Source organism: Sporothrix schenckii (assembly GCF_000961545.1).
Source record: "Sporothrix schenckii 1099-18 chromosome Unknown Cont38, whole genome shotgun sequence".
Taxonomy (NCBI): Eukaryota; Fungi; Ascomycota; class Sordariomycetes; order Ophiostomatales; family Ophiostomataceae; genus Sporothrix; species Sporothrix schenckii.
This window is the reverse complement of record NW_015971139.1, coordinates 1,927,764-1,942,771: the sequence shown is the minus strand read 5'-3', so window position 1 is coordinate 1,942,771 and position 15,008 is coordinate 1,927,764. Positions and strand designations below refer to the sequence as shown.

General features: G+C 55.8%; 4 protein-coding genes across 4 annotated transcripts; 3 read left to right on the top strand and 1 right to left on the bottom strand.

Moving 5' to 3' along the window:
- Nucleotides 1–991: 991 nt before the first annotated feature.
- Nucleotides 992–6,456, top strand: SPSK_05812 (nuclear migration protein; the record flags this gene model as incomplete). The annotated part of the gene is made up of 2 exons (XM_016732523.1): nucleotides 992–1,465; nucleotides 1,543–6,456. 2 exons carry the CDS (start codon nucleotides 992–994, stop codon nucleotides 6,454–6,456), a joined length of 5,388 nt encoding a protein of 1,795 aa, XP_016592343.1.
- Nucleotides 6,457–7,629: 1,173 nt separating this feature from the next.
- Nucleotides 7,630–8,530, bottom strand: SPSK_06515 (large subunit ribosomal protein L21e; the record flags this gene model as incomplete). The annotated part of the gene is made up of 3 exons (XM_016733219.1): nucleotides 7,630–7,960; nucleotides 8,249–8,296; nucleotides 8,427–8,530. The coding sequence occupies 3 exons, from the start codon at nucleotides 8,528–8,530 to the stop codon at nucleotides 7,630–7,632; spliced, it is 483 nt and encodes a 160-aa protein (XP_016592342.1).
- A 576-nt stretch (nucleotides 8,531–9,106) lies between these two features.
- On the top strand, nucleotides 9,107–9,950 carry SPSK_06540 (small subunit ribosomal protein S9e; the record flags this gene model as incomplete). The annotated part of the gene is made up of 3 exons (XM_016733244.1): nucleotides 9,107–9,171; nucleotides 9,278–9,376; nucleotides 9,542–9,950. 3 exons carry the CDS (start codon nucleotides 9,107–9,109, stop codon nucleotides 9,948–9,950), a joined length of 573 nt encoding a protein of 190 aa, XP_016592341.1.
- Nucleotides 9,951–11,816: 1,866 nt separating this feature from the next.
- Nucleotides 11,817–14,096, top strand: SPSK_06004 (uncharacterized protein; the record flags this gene model as incomplete). The annotated part of the gene is made up of 5 exons (XM_016732712.1): nucleotides 11,817–11,862; nucleotides 11,948–12,078; nucleotides 12,174–12,206; nucleotides 12,282–12,656; nucleotides 12,717–14,096. The coding sequence occupies 5 exons, from the start codon at nucleotides 11,817–11,819 to the stop codon at nucleotides 14,094–14,096; spliced, it is 1,965 nt and encodes a 654-aa protein (XP_016592340.1).
- Nucleotides 14,097–15,008: the final 912 nt, after the last annotated feature.

The window sequence follows — 15,008 nt, the reverse complement described above, 5'->3', positions numbered from 1 at the left end:
GTCCAGAACGCGTGTTTTGTTTCGCTGTCAACCTGCCCAGAGCCTCGCTTCTCCCGCTGTTTCTCTCCTCTCACTGGAGCCACTCGGAACCCACTGAGCGAATCAGACGGGACCTTGGCCAGACACGCCAATTCCAGATCAGCCTTAACCTTGCTTGGTCGCGTATTTTTTTTTTGCTTGTGCTTTTGGGCGTCCCCTCTCTTATTTGGTGTGCAATTCGCCAGATTCCGCCTGGGGCCCTGCTGTTTTCTTTCCTATCCCCTTCCTTACTCGCTTTTCCCTCTTGTTCTGGACGTCTGTTATTCCTTTCTTGTCTGTTTCTTTTCCCGCTTCGTTTCCTTACCAGAGTGTCTCGCCAAACGTTGACTTGCCTGCAGAACAGCGGAGCTAGGAACGGAGTGCATTCGGGGGGCTTGAAGGAATTTATCCATTATTTTCCTTTTATTTTCTGTACTTGCTGTTCTACCCCCACCGCGTTCTTCTGATTTTGCCATTTCCCCTTTCTCTCCTTAATTCTGCCGCCGCTCTTTGGTGTCTCGGATTGGAACAAAGGCTACCGCCCCAACGCAGCATTCGCGCTCCCTTGCTTTGACGAGAGCGGCCATCATTCGCGTCGGATTTGCCAGCCGAATTCGACCACCAACCCAACACACTCATTCAGCGCTCGTACGATTGCAGCAAGCGTTCGGTCCTTTACATTCACCTTTTTTTTGTCTTTCGTTTCTTTCGAGCAGCTCCTTTGTTCTAGTTTTTCTAATCTTACTACCACTGCATCACGTCAGGTGGGTGAGACGCGAGCGTGATCTCTTCCCGCCTCAATACTCCGGACACATCGTCGCGGCCAGGAGGCGACAGTAACATTCGAAAGCGAACGATCGCCTGCTAGACGAAGACGCATATTGGTTACCGAGTATTGGCACATTTTCGGCCCGGTTGACACATTCGATACGTGCCGCCGACGAGGAGGCTCGACGGAGCCGGTAGAAGCAAGATGGCTTCGCAACCCGATGGCAGCCCGGTGACGCCTACGCCGCGTCACCGGCTGACTGGAGTTGAGCGGCCCTTTGCCCTTCACCCGCCCGCGATGTCCTTCGGCGCTGGCTCGAGCCACCACTACCGGTTTTCCGATTTCGACGAGGGAATGTTTTCCGAGCACGCTGAAGTTTCGGCCGATCAAGCTAAGCGCGCATTACGCGCCCACCTCGCCGAAACGGAACGCCGTATGGCCGAGGCTGGCCGCTTGGGTACTGCTTTGGTCCAGCAGCAGAAGGACCTCACAGACCGGCTTCGTGAGGTTGAAGAGCTGCAGTCGGAGTCTGACTTGGCACCAGAGCTCAAGAAGAAGCTGGCCGAGCTGGAGAAGGAGTATGACGATGTTGCAAGGGAAACCGCTCGTGCGTTCTTGCCGAAACAGCGTATTCCCAGCAATGAATCTACTGGCTCTCCCGAAGGAAAGGGAGGACGGGTAAGTTATCTACGGGCGTATCATTTTGTGGTGTGGTCACATGCTCCCTTGTGCCATCACTAACGACCAAACTGCAGAGGTCTTTGAGTCCTGTCAAGTACGAAAGCCACGCGTCAGGTTCCCCTAGCAAGCTGACCGTCTCGACTCGCAAACAACGCAACCAACCGACGAATCGTGTACACGACATCGAATTCGCGGCCGAAATCAGCACGTCACTTATTTCTCAGGTTCGCGGCCTGCAAGCTCTTTTGGCTGAGCGCGAGGAAGAGCTCCGTGATACCAAGCAGGACCAAGCCCGACTCGAAGACGAAGGCGAAGGTCTTCGGGAACGGATCAAGGAGTTGGACGAGAGCGAGCATCGCTACAAAGAGGAGAACTGGAATCTCGAGACACGCATTCACGAGTTCGAAGCTGCACAGCGTGATGCTGCTGATAACGAGAAGAAGGTGGCCCAACAACTTGCCACTCTCCTGGCAGACAAGACCAAATCCCAGCGTGAGCTTGATGAGCTTAAGGCCTCCCATTCGCGCCTCGTGGATGACCACACAGCTGCGGTGAAGCTCCACGACATTGAACTTGGTACAGCCAAGCGTAACATGGCCATGGCGGACAGCGAGAAGGCTGCCCTCCAGCGCCGAATTGATGAGTTGGCTGGCCAGAACCAGGAGCTTGCAAGAGCCGTGTCAATGCAGCACCGCACCCGTGCCGTCGAGAGCGATGCCGTCCCTGCCACCAGCGACGATGAATTCGACACTGCCGCTGATAACATCACACCTGAGCACTCGCCCCCGGCATCTCCCGTCAAAGGCACTCCACGGCACTCTGTTCTGGAGTCGGAGACCCTCAAGACGTCCTTGCTCCATGCCCAGCGTACTCTGCAGAGTCTGCGTACAAACCTCCACCGCGAGAAGACAGAGAAGCTTGAGCTCCGCCGCATGCTTCAAGACACCCGCGACGAGCTCGAGCGCGCCCGTTCTGACCCTAACGGATCTGGCTCTGGTGCCTCGAAGAAGAACCGCAAGGACCCTATTCATAACAAGCTTCGCTCTAGCCAACTTGGTGGCGCCCGCTCTAGCCGGACTGATCTCTACATGCTGGCGTCCAACGACCCGGATTGGGAAGAAGTCCAAGGTGACGCGTCACCATCAGCTGCAAAGGCTCGGGCTGGTCCTACCGACATCAGCGACCAGTTTGACACCGCCAACGAGGCTCAGCTAAGCGACACATCCTTTGCTACTGCCAACGATGGCGCGGGAACGGCCGAGGACTTCCATACGGGCGCCGAGGCTGTATCGAGTGGCGAAGATACCATGACTGAGACCGAGCAAGACGCGAGCCGACGTCGTACGCTCGTTGCCAAGAGCGGCTCCGCAACCGCGGCGGATGCTTCCGTCGACCTTGAGAACGACCCTGCCAACCAGAGCACTGCCTCAACTTCCGACGACGATGACTTCGACTCGCCTCGGACGCCTACTGCTTCTTTGTCAGCAGCCGGGGTGTCTCGGATGCGCCTTCGTGCCAGCCGCAGCTCGCTTGCATCTCGTCGCCTCCGGCATATGAGCAGCGTCGATGAGGTTGGCAGCAGCCCCGTTGGTATGCAAGGCAGTCCATACAGTGCCGCTGGCTCTCCTGCAACGATGGCCCACACGCCAGGATCTATTAACAGCACTCCCCGGGTGGCGGGTCCCCAACAGAGTCTCTTTGCTGAACTGGGTGACCTGGGTGAGGACAGCGACGAAGAGGTTGCGAGCGACGGCACCCCCAGCCGCGTTCGCAGCCCGAGGATCATCATCCCGTCTGGCTTCGGCGGATCTGTCAAGTCTACCAGCAGCAGCAACTCGATTGCTCATTCGCCTCTGACCCAGATTGGCCAGTCACCCAAGATTGTCATGGTTGACCGTTCTACACTGACGGACGCTGTGACGATTCTTCCCTGGTCCGAGGCCGACGAAAAGCAGGCGCAGACGGGCCTTGATCGCACTCCAGAATCACGCCCCTCCTCTTTCATGTCTGAAGGTGCAGTGAACGTTGGCGAGAAGCTAAAGGAGTTCCCCTCACCACCTACGTCTCCTCCTGGCCGCGGCAACCTCCTCACGCCGGTTGTCTTGCCGCCACCAAACGCGGAGCCAACATCTCGCAGTATCGAGGCTGGACCAGACTCGGAACCAGAGGTGAAATTCAACCTCTCCGAAGTGTTCTCAGTGCTTATCGACCCTGTCGCAACGCCGATTGTGCCGGCGGACTTTACTGTCTCTGATGTTAGCCTGATGTCGATTGAGCCTGTTGCAGAGCCAGAATCTCCCAAACCCTCTCCAATTATTCTGGGCATGTCATCGGTGTCGGTGGAGCACGTCACACCAAAGATGCCCACGACACCGGAGCCGGAGCCAGTTCCTGCTTTCACAACGTCGCTGTTGCATGCTGTGAACGTTACCCCCATCGAGCTGCCTGCGCCAGTAGTACCCGTCCCTGTGCCGGTGGTGCTGCCGAAGGAGGCGCCGCCGACATTTACCGTCTCAGCCATCGAGAAGCAGCACGTGCCGCCCGTGGCGGAGCCGGAGCCTGTTATCGTGCCACTTGACCCTCTTTCATTCTCTGGCTTCCATGCCCAGAATGTGGCTCCGGTCTCTGAGCCGGAGCCGGTATTGCCACCCATCGAACCTTTCACTTTCACCGCGCTGCAGACCCTGCACGTGGAGCCGGTGCAGGAGCCTGAGATACCACTGCCTCCGCTCCCACAGTTCTCGGTTTCAGACATCCAGCGCCAACACGTTGAGCCCATCGCCACGCCCCAGAAGCCCATGCCGACGATGGTTGTTTCTAACGTGCTCTCACAGCACGTCCCACCCTTCGTTGTCGAGGAGCCAGAAGAGGAAGTGATTCCCGTTCCTGTCGGCGTGTCCACTGCGACTCAGACCGATGAGTGGAAGCCCGAGGTGCCTGTTGCTTCGGCTGGTGTGATCGGCGCTGGGGCTGCGCTTCTTGGTGGTGCCGCAGCGGCGGCAGCCGGCCTTAATGATGATAGTGTGCCTCGCAGCCCGAAGCGCAACGGATTTATCCTCCCGAGAGACTTCGACCCCATACTAGCGCAGGATGAGAATGCTCGGCCGCGTGGCCGTCCTACGACTCCCAACCGGGAGAACACAAGCGCGCTCTTTGGCTGGTCAAAGGCGAAGGGTCCTTCTACGCCCATCATTGCCGAGGATGAGACTCGGCAGTCACCGAACGCCAGCCCGCTTGCCGAGACTCCTGAGTCCCAGCGTCCTTTCAAGGAGATTTCTGCCAATGCTAGCGCTCCTAGGCATGGCGACCACAGTCAGGGGCATGCAGATGACCAAGATTTTATGCCGTCTCCTTCTTCAACTCAGTCCGTGATTCGTGATGAGGCCTTTGAGACCACGCCTCGTACCACCGTCCGTGGATTCAAGTCCATCCCACCTCCTGAGCACACCCGCACCGCCTCCCAGGATAGCAACACTGGCTCTGTGCGGCGAGGCATGCACTCTGATGCCATCCGGAACGAGATCGCCGCTGCTGCGTTTGTCAGCTCCCGGCGTCCTGGCTCCTCGTCTAGCAACCGACGAACGTCCAATGACTTTGCTTTGCCGCCACTACCTGCTAATCACAGGGAGGTCATTGAGGCTGCCCGTACCGGATCTGCTGGTTCTATGGCTGGCGAGATGGCCGGTCCTTCAAACTGGCGTGTTCGTACACCCACTGGCTCTGCACGGGAGCCCGCTTTCGCCACCCAGGGCGGTGCGACGCCCACGCCACGGGCAAACAGCCGTACGGCTGTCATTGGTGATATGCGGCCCCCATCTCGCCCGGCATCCCGCACAAATGCAAGCCAGACTGGCGCCTCTGGCGTTCATAACACGATCAGCCGGCAGACGTCCATGTCTTCGTTTGCGTCAGAAGTTGATGCCCGATTCCATATTCACGATGGAACTGATGTCTTCGGGACTGGTTATGGCCATACCGATCCCCGCATGATCCAGGCTATCACCCAGACCATGATAGGCGAGTACCTCTGGAAGTACACGCGTAAGACGGGCCGCTCCGGCCTCTCTGAGAACCGCCACCGCCGGTACTTCTGGATCCACCCGTATACGCGGATGCTCTCTTGGAGCGATCATGGCCCAACCCCCGGAAGCCGTTCTGAGCAACGCGCCAAGAGCATCCCCATTGAGGGCGTCCGCGTTGTGACTGACGACAATCCTATGCCGCCTGGCCTGCACCGGAAGAGTCTTATCGTCATTTCTCCTGGCCGCACTGTCAAGTTTACCTGCCCGACCAGTCATCGCCACGAGATTTGGTTTAACGCCTTGTCGTATCTGCTTCTTCGCAACGATGAGGTGCCAAACGATGGCATGACCGCCAACGGAGAGCCGATCACGCGCGAGGATGTGGATGAATTCAACCCACCATTTGCCGGCAATCGCCTGTCTGCAGCTCCCCAAGCACGCCGCCGGCCTCCGGTCTCCCTTGCGTCGTATAACTCGCGCACAACACGGAACGAGTCGCCGGCATTGGACATGTCCATGAACATTCCGACGCTGACACCGACCCCTAACAAGAAAGCGTCGGCTGCAGCAGGCTCTATGACCCCGTCGACGTCTGTGGCTGGCCTTACGTCTCGCAGCCGCCTCAGCCGCATCGGCGGGTACTGGAGGTCTAGCCAGTCATTATCGGCGCAATTCAATAGCTTCCGTGGTCGCAGCACCACGCCCCTCGGCCACAGGCACACGAACAGTGGCGCGCAGGGCAGCGGTATCTACGAGGCTAGTGACATGAACGACAGCGCCGAGGAGCTGCGGGCAATGTACGAGGCACAGGACAGGGCATCTGACCGTCTCGAGAATGTCCGAGCGTGCTGTGATGGTAAACATGATGTCGGTATGCTGTCGCATAGTTCGCGCCGCCACCGTCACTCTAATGGAACATCGTCTGTCATGTCGACGCCGACACATAGTACCAGGCACCGTTCGTAGAACAGTTGCCCCTTGCCACATCACTCTTCACCCAAGTCATTTCTTTCCTTATTGTCCGTCATTCTTTTGTCTTCTCGTCACTCATTCAATGGCTTTCCGCCAATTTCTGAGCAATCCCGTTTTCCCTCTCAACTTTTCAATTTGTCACGTTGATGAAGCATTTCGCGTTTTCGCCTCGCGGTCTCGTTACGATTTTATGCCTCTCTCTCTACCTCTCTTTCCAGTCTTTTTCCTAGTGTCTTTTTCTATATACTCCTTGTCAATTCTTTGTTTTGAACCCAATTCCTGTCAGTCTCTACAAACTGCCTTTCGCTGTTTCCCAGCAGCCAGGCTGTTTCTTTTACTTTTTCTTTTCGTCTTTTGCCACTTTTCTCTTTCTGTGCTTTCTAAAAAGCCCATGTTGCTCGGCGCGACGAATGGCCTTCACCGGCAGCCGTTTCTTTTGATTAGTCAAGTTTGTTGTGGGCTACTTTTTCTATGGATCCCATGTATTACCTTGTTATCTTCCTTTCGCATTCGTCTTCCACTTGCCGGGTAGCCGTGAAAAAGGTCTAACCTAATTACCTGCTTTCGTCATGGAGCAATAATCTCAGGCGTCGCTCCTCGAAAGAAAACGACGAAAAAAAGACAGGAACGGATTTGGGGTCTACTAGGTACCACTTGTTGCTACCAATCATCGGGCGTATAGGTTCTACGTTACTCACTCTCGTCGACGTCTTGATGATATCCTACCTATGCATCAAATTGGACAAAAAATTGCTTTGACCGTGCTCTTCTCTGCTGTGACGATGTTACAACTCTCGAACGCATACCTGCGGGCCGATACGTAAAGTCTACGCTGATAAAAAATTCTTTGGAGATTAAAATTTTTGTTTTGAATTTTGTTCTTTTTTTGATGTTTACCGACCCAGGCCCATAGTTTCAAAAATAAAGAGAATGCAATTGTCCCCGAGTCCGTGTGGTTTATAAAACGAAATTGGAAAACAGGACAACACACATTGTTGTTTTGTTTTTGTTGTAACAAAAACAGGTAGAAAACACCCAGAAAACATCCCACGCTCGGCTCTTTTTATTGCCTTTCCGTCGTTGGTCGTCCTCTGCCCATGTCGTGCATGTCCTCCGCCCGTGCCTCCCCAAGCTCCATACCTTCCTCCCGGTTCGTACTCGCAATGCTTAGATAGCAGTGTCGTACGGAATGGGGGTGACGGTCTCCGGGGCGTTGTCGTCGAGGGAAATTGTGCGGGCTGCCCGCGGCAGGACGGGCTGGCGCTTCAGCTGGACGGGGGTGCCCTCGGCCTTGGCCTTCTGCTTCAGGGCGGCGTTGGTCTTGACGCGGCGCAAAAAGTCCTCGCGGGACCGCGACGGAGAGACGTGCTCGATGCGGACGTTCAGGCGCTTCTCGATGTACCGGTGCTTGACCTTCTTGTAGATGATGACACCGACGGCGTTCTTGGCGACGTTGTAGATGACGCCCGTCTTGCCGTGGTAGACCTTGTGCGGCATACTGTGAAAATGAGAGCAATGTCAGTGTTTCTGTTCCGCATTTGGTTCCATCGTCCCATCGTCCCACCGTCCCGTGTCCATAGTAGTTCAAAGTCGATCGGTCGTGCATTCTTCCTTCCGACCATCAATCTTCAATCTCTTCCATCCGAAGAACCCTCTGGGCAAGCATCGTAACCGTGTCTTTCGCGTTTGGAAATCGTGTGTCTCGTGTCGGAACTGGGACCGGGAATGGGACTGCTGGAATTGGACAACTCTCTTTCGGGGGGGGGGGGGGGATGGGCTTGCTTACCCCTTCTGCACGGCACCGTTCGTCTTCAGGTCAACAATGTCGCCGACCCTGTCAAATCACAACGTCAGCATTTCTGTACCACCTCGCAGAGACAGTTGTCGTCCGTCTGTTCCTCCGCGCTCGTCTCTAAATCCAGTATTTCGTCTCGTCGGTTCAATCGGATGGGATCGGTACTGACTTGTACTGCCGAAGGTACGTGGACAGGCGGATCATGCCCTTCTCACGGAAGTTCCGTGAGAACGCATAACGCGTACCGGAACGCAGACCAGCGCTCTTACCCATGGCGACGGTGGGTTATGATGTGTGGGAGGAGAAAAAGGTAGGGGCGGTGTTTGTTGTCGAAGGTGAAGATGGAAACCGAATCAAGGATTCAAATTCCCAATCGGATGCTTGCGAGGAAGAGGTGGTGATGGTCGCAAGAACTGAGGTTGTGGCCGTAGACGGTAAAACCCCCCGCGAAAATGTTTGGCGTGCAAAACTTTTAGGACTGGTGCCCCAAGCGGAGGAAAAATTTGGCCGTAAGGGCAAAAAAATATCAGGTTTGTGTGGGAAAGTGGAGACAAAATCATGTGACTTAAATTTCAATATCAAAAATGAAATGGCTTAGTCATTTCGTCCCCTTGAAGATTACATAAAGCAGCCCCATAATTCCTATTGTCGGCCAATAGGGACGCCTCGCACAAAAACCTATTTTTTCCCCCCCCACTGGCGTTAGGGTAAAAATTGTCCTCACGTCTGCGGATTTTCTTGTGAGACTACTGGACTTTTTTCTTGCTTCTTTTTCTCGTCTCTCGACTGTCCATCCACATCACCAAACCCGACGACAACCCAACAACAAAGTCGAGATCTTTGTTCACGATGGCTCCTCTGTCGTACTCCAAGACCGCCAAGGTCCCCCGTCGCCCCTTCGAGGCCGCTCGCCTGTTCGTCAGCTCCCATTTTGTCCTCGCCGGCCACTGAGCAAGAGCGTGTTCTCTTGCCCAAGTCGTTGTGAGCATCCAGCTAATGGGGGTATTTTCATTTCTGCAGTGACTCTGAGCTCAAGCTCGTCGGTGAGTATGGTCTGCGCAACAAGCGTGAGGTGTGGCGCGTGCTGCTCACCCTCTCCAAAATTCGTCGTGCTGCCCGGTGAGTTTTCCCCCGTCGATTGTGGTTTTGTGAATGCGTTTTGACTCCCGCAATGTCTTGCATTTTTGCAAAACATTTTGCTTGTCCTGTGTCGATTGCACATCATGACGACCGTTCTGGACAGTCTAAACTAACCAATTGCCTCGGTGCACCCCCGAACTACAGTCAGCTCCTGACGCTTGACGAGAAGGATCCCAAGCGCCTGTTTGAGGGTAACGCTCTGATTCGCCGTCTGGTGCGTGTCGGTGTGCTCGACGACTCGCGCATGAAGCTCGATTACGTGCTGGCCCTGAAGGTCGAGGATTTCCTCGAGCGTCGCCTGCAGACGCTCGTCTACAAGCTGGGCCTCGCCAAGTCCATCCACCACGCCCGTGTCCTGATCCGCCAGCGCCACATCCGCGTCGGCAAGCAGGTCGTCAACGTTCCCTCGTTCATCGTCCGTCTCGACTCGCAGAAGCACATTGACTTCTCTCTGAAGTCGCCCTTTGGCGGCGGACGCCCCGGCCGTGTCCGGAGAAAGAAGGCCAAGGCCGCCGAGAAGGGCGACGGCGAGGAGGAGGAGGATGAGGAGTAAACGTGTCGCACGCGTCGGTTCTTCTACAACGTACTGCACCGGAACGAAATTGGGGGCGATGGCCGCCAGCAACTGGGGGAGCGGATGGAACAGGAGGAATGAGCGTTACTTGCCGACAGGCGTAATGCCTGTCCTCACGCAGATTCTGCTGCTGTTATCAGGCCTGTCCTGGCTATGTGTCTTTGGCGCATCGGATCTATAAAAACATTCGGATTATGCAATATTCAAATTCAAAAACAGCGGAAAACCATATATTTTCTTTTTCTTCCTGTTCGTGTTTTGTATATGCTAGCCGACCTGGATATGTTGTATCGCGTAAAATTGTATAACTAGTTGTGCGAGCATAGTGAAGCGGACATGAGCTCTCCTATGTCCGTGTTACGGCGCTACTACGGCGGACGAACCATCATCGATTGTACCGGGCACCGAACAACATCCAGAGGCAGCCCGTGTGGCTTGCCCACTGCTTCGTCATTTGATGGCCTTGGCTTGCAGGTCCCATTCTTCCTTCCGTCCAGCCTGGCCTCTCTCGGTTGGTCTATCGTTGGCGGCTCTTACGTATGCTTTGTGGAGTGTGGCAGCCACAGCGGAGCGGTGAGATGTCCTAACAAGTGCAGCTCTGGACATGGAATGCCGAGCCAGTGCCGTAGAGCATCGGGCTCGACCGACTGTAGCGGGAGACAAAGGCGGCAGAGCCTTCTGCTTGCGTGGTATTTGAGGCTGTGCTGGCTGCTAGTCGCCCGGCGCACCGGCACGTGTTTTGGGCCTGTCCGCCGAATTATTACACGCTATTAGCTGATGACACTGCTGTGCGGCGCGTCTCCAGGAATAAGGTATTAATTACTCAACTGTGGGATCATCGACCGCAAAGCTTGCCTTATTTACTTGCAGCGTCCCGTCCCCTCTCGGATTTTCTGCAATGAGAGTTGCTTCATTAAGCATTAGACCAGCTGCCAGCCCTTCCTGCCCATGTTTCCCCGCCTGACTTACAGTGAGCCTCTGCCTGATCATTCTTTCCTGCCGGCATCCGAGCTTTCGACCGTCGCTTCGTCGCAAATTGCTACCCAGAAAGGGTGCGCAAACCAACAGACGGCGCAGCACAAGGCAGGCGGCTAATTGCCAACGTCCCTAAGAAGGTCGCACCTGCCGATCGACAACAGGCGACTGCCGTCGGAGTGTTCAGAGGCGCCAACTTGATCGTTCCTTCCTGCGTCTGAATACGCCGTATTGACGTCGCATCCCGCTTCATATTGCATCTCCCACTTTTCTGTTTCTCGTCAAATTTCATTTCCTACTTCTCTTCTCCCGCCCTCTCTGTGTGCCTGTACCAAGATTCGGTACCCAACGTACGACAGACTACTGGCCACCGCTTCAAGCCGATCCAACCACGGGTCCCTCGTCACCCCTGGATCCCCTTGTTGCCTAGCGGCCGTAGGCCCCCGTCCAACGCTCAGCGCCGCAATCAATCTGGCCCTCGACCTACGAACTAGAGAATCTGCGGCTCGCCGGGTTGTGTTTTTATGGCTGCAGCATTATTTCTTTTATTCCATTCCCAGACATCCCACGGCGCGTGCAGCCTCAATCAGTTCTAGGCCGTCACCCCATTTTCTTCCCCATTTCTTTTGGAGCGCAAGGCAACCAGCTCATTGATTCACCTGCGGTCTAGCTTCCAGCTTTGTTTTCTCTTTCGATTTTTTTAGTTTCTTTCTTGAGCGCATCTTTCTCACGCCACCGATCTAGTCGCTCCTCCATAAATACCATATTGGTTCCTTGCGACTGGACCGGCAGACTTTGGCGACCGCTGAAACGGGTGTTGTTACTCCTCGACAGCAAGATTTGCCAGTCCTTACACAGCTTTCAGCCAAGATGAAGGGATTCCGACAGAAGCTCAACCGCAACAGGAAGTCGACCTGTGAGTACACACTTACATTTTCTGGAGGTGTTTTTTTTGGAGGACTTTCGGAAACAGAAGCTGCAGATTGCTAACCTGAGTACAGTTGACGTCGACACCGTAGCGCCTCAACGAACCGACTCGGTTACCACGGCCGGCTCCGGGAATGGCGCAAACAGCGGCACTGGCGACAATGTGGACCATGAGTCGCCCGAGGCGGCGGCGCAACGGCTTGTGGTAGGTATAAGGCGGTTACGTTCGGCCGTACCCGCGAAGGGCGGCATTGGCCGAGATGGCGGTGGCGGTGATCAATGGCTAACCTTGTTCTATAGCGGACATTTTGTATGAGCGAAGTCGACGAAGCTGTAAGTTGTGATCGCAGCATACCCTCCCCCCAACTCCATCTATATGTGCTCCCGCTGACTTCTCTCCTGGAACAGGGCGCAGAAGTTGCTCTCCTACCCAGTATCGTCGAAGCCGCCGAGTCCTCGCCCCAGGCCGCCACCGAATGCGCACGCTACATTCGCAAGTTCCTCCACCGCGACTACTGGTCAAGACCCAACTTTGTCTACAACGCCATCATGCTTATGCGCATTCTTGTCGAGAATCCGGGTATGACCTTCACGCGGAACATGGACAAGAAGTTTGTCGACACCGTGCGCGACCTGCTGCGCGGCTGCCAGCACGCACACATTGTGCACTTCTTGATCGAGACCCTCCAGGACTTTGAGAGCAAGGGTGCGGTCGACGAGGGCATCGGCCGCATCGTGGAGATGTGGCAGAAGGAGAAGGCGAAGAGCAAGTCGGCATATTCGGTAGGTCCTGCCCTCTTTCAACTCGTGTAAGCTACATTCCATAATCCTGACCTGGACCAGAACCAGCCTCCGCGACAATCCCAAGGCGGCCAGGGCGGTCTCTGGCACCGCCCACAGCAACAGATGTGGCCTCAACAGAGCCAAAATTACCCTGGCCAGGGCAACTTCAACTACGGCCAGGGCGGATATGTCAACCAGGGCGGCTTTGTTGGGCCGGGACATGACTCCCACAACTCCAGGCGTGGACCATATGAGCGCGGCCATACTAGTGCCGCCACTCTTCCCAAACCGCGTGAGTTGCGGAAGCGACTGGATGAGGCGAAGACAACGGCCAGCGTCCTGGCTGACGTTGTCAATACGACGACACAGGACGGTCTCCTCAGGCACGATCTGGCAGATGACCTTTCGGCGCGCTGTCGCCGTGCTACGAACCAGGTGCTCGAGTACATGAACACCCACGACCCGATTCCAGACAACTACGAGATGGCGGCGCTGCTGTCCACGCACGAAGTTCTCGAGCAGACGCTCCACCACTACCACCGTGCGGTGCTCGAGGCCCGCAAGAGTCTTGGTGTGGGCGAATCGCGCCGGACGTCGGACGGCAATGAGGCCTTTGAGATGACGCCAGCCGGGAAGGGCAAGGCCAACGCTCCCCAGTCGCCGGTGGCCGGGGCTCCCAGCGGAACAAACGGCAGCCGCAGCCGCAGTGAGAGCCACAGCAATGGCCTCGAGAGCCCAAGGAGCGGGGACGAGACTTTTGACCGGAACGAGGACGACGACATGATTGCCGCAGCCATCGCCGCTAGCACAGCGCCCGGTGCCAATGCCCGCGGTGGACGTGGCGGCTACCAGCAGGGCGAAGGATCGTCTGCGGCTGGACCGGCGAACGAAACCGAGAACCCATTCGCAGACAACCTCCCCGAGTCGTCCCGTTCGTCGTCGCGCGTCCGGCCCGTCTATGGTGCTGGTGGTGGTGCATCCTCTTCTGCTGCTGCCGGTGCTGCCGGTGTTGCCGGTGCTGCCGGTGCTGCTGGTGGCAGCGGAAGTGGGGCGGTCGCGTACGTGGACAGCGAAAACGAGAGCGACGAGGAGTATTTGCGCGTCCAGCGACGCAACAAGGCCCTTGCCGATGTTGGAAGCTCGTCTTCGTCGACGGCGGCTGGTGGATCAAGAGGGCCCAGAGCATCAGGAGCAGGCGCAGCAGGAAGCTCGTCGTCATCGGCGGCTGCTGCTGGTGCTGCTGCTGGTGCGTCGTCGTCTTCGTCTGCTGCCCCTCCGGTCCCGCCTGCATCCAGTAAGCCGGCCCCGGCGTCGCCCCGTATTCGCGCCCCGAGCCCACCCACCGAGTTTGATGCTGGCGTTGGTGGCAGCTCGTCCTCAGCTGGCCCGGTTGTTGACTCAGAGGCTGGGGGAAGCGGCGGACCTGTCTTCCGCTACTAGAAAAGACCGTGATGAGGCTTTTACGCTGCACACGTGTGATCCGCTTGACTATCTCGGATCTGAGAACGACGTGGTCTGCCTTTCGCACATGAACCCGGTCCTAATTTCCTAAGCCTCGTACTAGGAATGAGGTAACTTGCATTCGAGTTTTGCAGCGAACTGTTTTTGATGTTGGCTATTTACGTTTGGTCTTACACATGGAGAGCTTGGTTACAGCTTTTGAATACTGCCATCACCGCCGTCGCAGCCTTTCCCGTTTTCTACACTCATGATTCCCATGTCAATCTACCCACATACTGCCCTCTTCGTTTCACGCATACCTCTATCTCATAGCTCGTATTGTATTTGCTATTTTTTTTTCTCAAGTTTTTTTTGTTTCTATCCGTAACAGCGAACAATACAGCAGATACCCAGCCATATTATACCCCGAATTTTCTCTGGTTTTACAATGACTATGCATTTTATGTTGAGACATTTCTCACCTCTTTCTTCACCTGGGGCAGCATCCGCCCCGACTTGCGTGAGAATAGAAACCTATACTGAATATTCCGCAAGGGCATGTACCGCCTCTGCCTGGCGGAGACGCATCTTGTGAGGTCTCAGCTTTGCTTTTTCGCATTCGTCCTGTATCCGAACATTTATTTTTTCGACATGCCAACCTCTTTCAAGCACCCCCTGTCTTCAGCTGCCCGGTCACGAGTCGATGTTTGGCAAAAGGTAAGACAATTTTCTGAGACAAATCGTAACGTCCCCCCACCTTGTTGGGAACCGCGAGCTTTCCCACCGCCTTTCCCAAGCACCTCTGATGCCCGTCTGTTTGTCCTACCGTGGCCGAGGTACACCAAGAATCGAGGACCTCGATAACCGCGAGTCCAAAAGGTGGCGAATAAGAGCAGACTCGATCGTTTATTA